The sequence below is a fragment of the Nanorana parkeri genome, unplaced genomic scaffold, assembly GCF_000935625.1.
Source record: "Nanorana parkeri isolate BGI_ZX_2015 unplaced genomic scaffold, ASM93562v1 scaffold1296, whole genome shotgun sequence".
Taxonomy (NCBI): Eukaryota; Metazoa; Chordata; class Amphibia; order Anura; family Dicroglossidae; genus Nanorana; species Nanorana parkeri.
Window position 1 is genome coordinate 277439 of NW_017307564.1, and position 8364 is coordinate 285802.

Genomic DNA, 8364 nt, shown 5'->3' on the forward strand with positions numbered 1-8364 from the left:
AGCAGTTTTTTAAAGCAAGTAGGGTTGTTCTAACCTGAACTCTAACAACTTCTTCCCTAGACCTTATAGAAACACCAATTCATGTATACCTTGCGTTTTAATCTAAGAGTTCAAATATATGAAAAAAAAATAGGTTTCCTCACCTGCATTCCCTGAATGCCTGCCAGATACTCCAGCTGTTTGGAAGGCTGGACAGAGGATGTGGTGCAAGTCTTGTTGTTCCCTGCAAATCCTATAGCCTCTGCAGTAGGGGAGCTTCCATTGGTCAGGAGCTCCCTGGCAATTGCAGCACTGCAACTTTGGCCTACTGGAGTGCTAAAATATGAGCTGGATGGTGGGCTCAACTCTTTGGAGGACAAATAGTTGACAGAAGGAGCAGGTACAGTTTTACTGCGGCTGGCTTCCATTTCTTGGTAGACGTCAGGTGAGAGATGAAGAATTCCCTTGGGAGCTAAAGAAAAGACATAGCTGTAAATATTGCAATAACATCACTATTTCATAAAAATATGACAACTGTGTTCTCTGCAAAAATCAGTTAAAACCTGTAAAGACCATATATTAAACATTAGCAGATATTTAATTAAATAAATAATAATAAATGCATTAGTTAAAAGAAACCTGAACTAAGCAAAAAAAAAAAAACACTTTGCTGTGAACATTGACCTCTTGTCATGCTTACCCTCTGATTTTGAAACTGAGTCACTAAGAACAAGTTTGCTGATGAGGACTTCTGTCTTTCTCAATTTTTTTTATTTGCATACTTGTGCCTGGTCAGTAAGGCAGAATGAAATAAAATCAGTAGGTCAGAACAGCAGTCAGGCAACCAGCATTTTCAGGAGGAGGTCAGCAATGGCAGCCAACACATTTCCATATAGCACAGGTTTGCTGTAACTTAAGACTGAAGGGGTATTTCACGAAAGGATGAAGAGTTTGGAGAAGGCAGGAGAAGTGAACAATCTAGGACAACATAGCTGAACTGGAAAGTGAGCTGAATTGGAGACTTTTTCCAAATCGGCTATTTTGGCCTAGATTGCCTAGATTGTTCACTTCTTCACCGTTTTTGTGATTAACCCTGTTAGTTACAATGCCTTGGTGGAAGTTCCATCCTCCTAACTGTTCCTCTACAAAGTCTCAGTCTGGGTTGCTGTATAAATTGGGAGAAAGTTTCCAAATCAACTATTTTGTCCTAGATTATTTACTTCTCTTGCCTTCTACAAACTCTTCACCCTTCTGTGAATAAACCCCGAAGTCTTGGATAAATCAAAGTAATACAGAAAATAATTTACTCTGAAAAACACATGCAAGTTGGATATACTATCTAAAAGCATAGAACCTGCCTTTACTGAAGGTTGCCTTTGGCCAAATAAAGACTACATCCACAATATGTATGTTTCCCTATTTTGCCTAAGGCGGTGATGCTGAACATTTTTTAAACCCCAGTGCCCAAACTAAAACACATTACCAAACATATTTTAAGTGTTGGCACTTTGAGATAAATAAATTGTTTTTGCGACGCAGTTTGGGCACTCTGGCTCAAAAATGTTCACCATCACTGGTGTAGGTGATAGTCAGATACTGTAATTACTGAAATGGTCATACATTACAGACCAAATTTAAGTAACAACACTGAAGAACTTGCATGCACCTTTGATGAGCTAATAGTTCCTATTATGCAAGCCTCAGTACAAAACGAAAAGACCTGCAGTGGGTGACCAAGCCGTATAGCCTAAATGCAGTGAAGAAAAGAAAGGTCAGCAAACCAGACAAGCAGTCAGGCTGGGGACCTAAATCAAAAGAGTGTATGAGCAGAATTACAAACATTTTTGAATAGAAGACTGTTTGCAAAACATATAAGTACTTCTCTGTATTTCATCAAGCTGTATTTTTGTTGTTCGGCTTTGAAACAACCCCTTTTACCCCAATGTTTACAGAAACTGCTGCCTTGTATGAACTAGGATCCAGTTATTCTCACATTGGGCTCCATCATCATATTTCACCCACAGCGTACATGAGGTGAAGTCAGCACATTAAAGACAACGCTTCATATGTCATTGGCCAAGGAGAGTAGTTAGAAATGGAAATGATGGCTTGCTGGTGAAGAAAAACCTGCATATCATTCATGATTTAGACCACCCATTTTGCAGAAATATAACACTATATTGACATGCTTTGAGGATGGAAAAGTTCACTTTAAAGCCCAGAGGAGGCTTGAAAGATTTTTGTCCAAAAGGATGTTGCTTTTAGGGGTTAAAGCACTAGAGATGACTAAGCACCCGTATGGAACAGAATCCTCTGTAAAGTTTAAACGGGGAGGGTACAGACTTGCATAATGAAGAAAACAAGCATGGTAAACCATTGTTAAGAAGAGAAACAGTCTGCGATGGACCTCAATGAAAGGCCTCCATGTGAACAACTGTGATTGATTGTACACATTGCAAAGTGTTTAATAAAGTCAATACTAGGGAGCAGATGTGTGTCTGTTTGATGTATTAATGACGAAAAACAAACATTAGGCATTGGCCTTGCAGCACTTTCCGTGGTTTTGTGTGATCCGCCCAAGCATCAAACTGATGTCTAGTACATGGACTTGGATAAGATTCAGACACACATAAAAAAAAAGTATATCCTGTGGACTGCATTGTTGGGCAATATCATTTGAGTATGACATGTGTAATTAAAAGCATGCTTTGTTTACAAAAAGTGAAATTCCTTTTATAAGAGTTGTTTTAAGTCATTTTAACATTGCTGCCCACTATAAAGCCATGTTCCAAATAAAGGCTTGCCATTTGCTTTGCATGCTTAGTTACATTTTGAATAGAACCATATGGGACCACCAGTACAGGCTACCCAAGGATACTGGGACTCGCCTTGCTAGCTGATCACTGCCACTGAAAGTACGTAATAGAAAAGTAAAGCAACTGCAGAAGCAGCATCCTATGAAAGGGTTAGTCCACCCAAAACTGAAACATGTCTTTAGTAAAGACTGAGGACTTAAATTAACTAAAGTAAATTTTATTTATATGACTCAAAGGATCCTGTCTCAATTTAACTAACTTGTATAGCACAAATTCCACAACAAGGTCACTGAACAAATTACAATGGTCCCTGAGCAGAAGCAGCTCACAATCTTATTTACTATCACATTCAGACATACACAGGAACAGTTGATCCAGTTTTGGATGGAGGCCAGTTAACCAGGATGTGTTTGGGTTGTAAGGGGAAATTCATCCAACGCAAAAAAGAAAATCCAAAAAATAGGGGGGAGAACATGCTAATGTGGACCAAACAGACATGCAAGTAAAGATAAGTTTAAAAACCCCAGAGTGGCATCTCATTAACCAAATCAGCCATTGCAGATAGAGTACCTCGAGGATGGAATCACACCTAAGCAATTTAACTTGTTTGCGTTTCCAATTAAATCAATGGCAATGCATGAAAACCCAATGTTTGCTTGACCGCAATATAAAATGCATGTCCCCAACAACCCAGCTGTGAATGCAGCTTTCACTAAAATAGAAAAACTAAAAGCTCCTCCAAAACACAAGATTTCATACTTACCTGTTCCAGCAGTAGTTTGCAGCAGTAACACCACCCGAAGAATCTTCTGGGTGGGCTGGATGCCTGTGTCCCTCACTATGATCGATGGTTCCTCCACGGTTGGCTCCTACGTCATTACAGGACAAAAGTAATAATGTAGGGGCCAGCAGAAGGAACCATCAAATATGACGGGGGAAACAGGTATCTGACACACCCAGATCCGGCAGTTTTGAAGAATCTTTCAGTGGCTTAGAACTGCACAAAGAGATTTTGTTGTACATAAATATTTATATTCACTAAGATGGATTAATTATTTTAAATTTCATGATCATTTTCTCCAGGGCATATTCCAATTTATAAACATGAAAACCCTATATAGGCGAGGAATTTTTTTTATGCATTATGTAAGTGTCTGGCTGTCGAAAGACTAATTTTTCATAAATCATTTTATCTCACAAAGCATTTTTATTACCAAGACAAACAACTCCTAAGTCTTCTCTCCACAAAGAATAAAATTGGAAATATTAACAACCACTTACAAAGCCATTCACAACTCTGTCCCAGGCTATATCGCCAACCTTGTCTCAAAGTATTACCCTAACTGCCTGCTCGACTCTTCCAAAGACCTCCTGCTATCTAGCTCTATCATCAACTCCTCCCATGCTTGCCTCCAGGACTTCTCTAGAGTCTCTCCCATCCTCTGGAACTCTTTACCCCAACCTGTCCATCTATCTCCTACTGTGTCTGCTTTTAGACGATCCCTAAAGACTCATCTCTCCAGTAAAGCCTATCCTGCCTTAACCTAACCACTGAACTATCACGATCTCAAACAATTCATCCCCACACAGCTACCTCCTCATGTATCACTTGCCCCACCCTCACAGCTACCTTTTTATGTATCACTTGCCCCTCCTTTTTAAATTGTAAGCTCTCATGGGCAGGGCCCTCCTAACCACCTCGTTTTGAATTGTATTGTAATGTCTTCCTTATATTGTAAAGCGCTGCACAAACAGTTGGCGCTATATAAATTCAGAGTTAGGACTTACCGGTAACTCTATTTCCATTAGTCTTCCAGGACAGCATCACAGCATCACGAGATGGAATCTACTTGAATAATTAGAATACTAATAATAATAATAGTCGTCACCTCACTAAAAGTCACAGCCAAAATACCTTTAAAAAGCATTAAAATCCAGTTTAGCTGGCCCGTGCACTAAATGCTGTTCTAGTTAACCGATATACCTATTTTAAAATGTAAAAAATGCTTTCATGCTTTTTCAAATTGTACCTTAGATATTTCATACACTCACAGGACATAGTCGTCCATATACACACAAAAAAAGAAAAAAAATAGCATTTATCTACAGCAGACATCTTAAAAATGTCAACAAAAGCTTATTTATTTGACAAAAGTTTGTCTGATGCTAGGAAACACCTTCACAAACAGAGTGATCAGTGTGCAGATATTCAGCTGATAAAACATTGGAAAGCCTATCAAAGCGCGAACAAAAAAAGCAATCTCCCCCTGCAGGTACAATACACATCTTCACCCTGGGAGGAGGAACAGATTCAAAGGGTGTCACCACAATTTGGTGTTCATTATGCAACCCATGATGCACCCTGCTATGCACATGAATTTGTGCAACAGCTCTGCAAAGGATTAACTGGAAATCTACATGGCATATCAAAGACGGAACACTACCATGCCGTGAAGGCTGGTCTCTAACCACGGGGCTCGCTTAAAACATTTTATTGCTATACTACTGTGAAAAGAACATTTAGAATAAAGGCCAGCTTTTGTTCTTTCACATAGGAATTAAGCAAAAATCATTAAGGGCTGATTTACACCACATTTGCATATATCTACTGATTGCTAGCAGTAGATATATGCAAAAAAAAACGCAAGGGTTTAATGGTCCATCAAGTGCTTTTTTCATTAAGCTGGCCATACACGCCACAAACATCTCTCGTTTAACCCCGCAGGCTTAAAGAGAGGAATGAATCGAAATCGATGCTACTGACTATTGTATTCAGACAGCCACTGCTCCAGAGGCTGCTCAATACTCAAACAGTGCATGCAGTGCAGGGTTGTTCACCTGAGAATATTTGGACCAGCTCATTCCAAAAGATTCCACGGCCAAATTAACTTTTGTTGAGCAGTGGGGACAGGGTGGGGTTAAGTAAGGGATGAGGTGCCAGCAGGGCCACGCATGGCTTGACGTTCAGCAGAAATCTGGTGAAATTCAAGAAATGTATGGCCAGCTTTAAAACACAGTCACTCTGATAGCTCAGACAGCTCTACATGGCTATTTAAGATCTTATTTACGGTTTTTTAATGGTATATTCACCTTACTGCTGGTTCACTAATGCTGCATTTCAGGCTAAAATTTACTTTACTGCAAAAATCTTTAAGGTCTAAAGCTGACCATACACCAATATTTTTCTCGTTCAACCCAAGTGCTGAACGAAGAAAATATAACAGATTCCTCCATCAGCACTTATTAGCGTTGATCAAGGAGTCTCCGCAGTGTCCTGTGTATTCTGACAGCTGCTGGCGCACATTGGTTGCTGGCTCTGTTTGTTTGAAGATTTACCAACTCCCTCTTTCGATCAGCTGATTGAGGAATGCCAGCCGAAAGGGTGCCGACAGCGACATCCGCTGTGCAAATTCTTAATGAACCGGACGAAATTCGCATAGTGTACGGCCAGCTTTACTCGGCCAGGGAAAGATGATGTTTTCTCATTATCAACATACTGCTTCTAGACATAAATGTAAAAGTGGGTATTCAGAGAGCTGCAGATGACGTCTGCCTGAAAACAATAGCTTGAAGTTGGAGGTACCTCCATCCCACAGGTTAACCAAAAGAAATCCGACAGCGTATGGCTAGATCGGGTGCACAGGTCTGGAATCAATGTACTCGGTGAGATCTTGCCTAGCTAAACAGTTAAGAAAGGATTCAAGCTTACTGAAGTGCAATACTAATCCCTTAAGTCACCTGTATAGAAACCTGCACATTAAATATGTGTACAAAATATGGATTGTCCAACATATATAAATATAAAAAGAAAAAAATTAATTTATGGAAAACTTTACTGCAATACGTGAAAATATGAACGTGGTGAAATACACTACAGTCTCCTTAAACTTCAGTTTTATTCCAGAGTCCTGCATTAAGTGGATTATATTGATATGTATATAAAAACATTCATAAACTACACTTTCCCTTTAAGATGCCATCATGAATGTTATTAAAAGCACTTCCTCTGAACTGACAATTTGCAGCTACACACACAAGTGTTGCGTAAATGGGATTAAATGGCAAACACTTTGGCACCATGCTTTAATCACAGCTTTGCATATGTACACAGCACACCTCATCTGCATTGTACTCACACAAACATTCTCAGCAGTTGTCAGTGTGCTATTAGAGGAATATCCAAATTAATACATTCATATGGAACAATATGTTTACACCAGGACAAACTCGAACTTCCTGATGTAACATCTGACTTAAACAATGTTGGGTTCTTTGGCTAAAATCTGTGGCTGGACATTAAAAGGGATATTAAACCCTAGCAAGCAGTAGATATATGCAAAAACTTTTTTTTTAAAAAACTTTTAAAAACTTACCTGTGTCTTTGTCTCGCGATTCCCATCCAAACATCTGAAGTCTCGGGCTGCCGCAAAGGATCCTGGGGCGGACGCATGCCCACTTCAGGTGTTCGGCCGGGAGACGAGGAGACACACAAGGTAAGTCTATAGAGCAGCGTGCACCCGCACAGACTCTGTGGGACATCAGAGAAGAGGGGGGACAGAGAAATCAGTGCTGGATCGGAGACCCGCAGAAGATGATCGAATAAAGAGGCATCATTTAAGGTAAGTCATGACCCGAACATTGGGTGGGGGAAAAAAGAAATAGTCTTTAAATGTCACTTTAATGAACAGTTAAAATGGGAAATTTCAAAGCGCAAATACCTTGCTGCACATGTCAAGAAAATCCTTGAAAAACATGATGGATGGGCAATTTTCCACCTGCCAGCTATTGTATTCTGACAGTGGACATCCACAGCTGTGAAAATACAGAAAAAGTGACAGTTCATTGACTGCAGCCCCTGTTCCGTCAACAGTCGAGTGACTTCCTTTAGCGCCGGTCAAGTGCTCAGGCTCAGAGGAGCATGTTGGCAGAAAGACGTCACCAGTTTGCTGCAGGCAGGAGATCGTATTTTCTACGTCTCCTCCTCCATGTCATATCTCACTGGGATTTCTGTAACTTCCTCACAGCTCACATGATGAGAGGCAGCAGGAGGCAGCTGATCTGTGTGAGACAACACATGTACACGCAGCCAAGGGTATCAAACTCACAGACACAGGCACCAGGATATACACAATTGTGTCATCTATGAGCCAAAAAAATTGAGGCTGATCCTGGGTGACACCAAAACAAAGATGATATAAGCCTTCTGGGGCAAAAGGATGATAACTGTAACTTCAACCACATTACTGTTATTTTTTTAAGCGGCGATACCAGCAAATGTTATTATACACTACCTTCAGTCAGTGCATGGTTGGGGAACCTCCAGCTGTGTTGAAACTACAAATCCCATGATGCATCTGTCTTTGGGAGCCTGTGGGTGTGAGAATCTTGCATTGCCTCATGGGATTTGTAGTTTCACCACAGCTGGGAGGCCGGAGGTTCCCCATCCCTGATTTAATATAAAACTGAAAAAAATGTGCCTGTTCTTTGTGCGGTGGAACCTCATAGCTTCTATAAGGTCGGGAAACAGATTATTTGTCTTTTTTTACGTTTTCACAGGAGTGTAGGGAAG

At 40.3% G+C, this 8364-nt stretch overlaps 1 protein-coding gene across 4 annotated transcripts in view; it reads right to left on the minus strand.

Moving 5' to 3' along the window:
* STAU2 (staufen double-stranded RNA binding protein 2) overlaps nt 1–8364 on the minus strand; it is a 219266-nt gene that overhangs the window by 88882 nt on the left and 122020 nt on the right. For all 4 annotated transcript variants that reach the window (XM_018569180.1, XM_018569179.1, XM_018569178.1 and 1 more), the window contains one exon: nt 144–451. In XM_018569180.1, coding sequence (XP_018424682.1) covers nt 144–451 — 308 coding nt within the window. The remainder of the gene's footprint in view (nt 1–143; nt 452–8364) is intronic.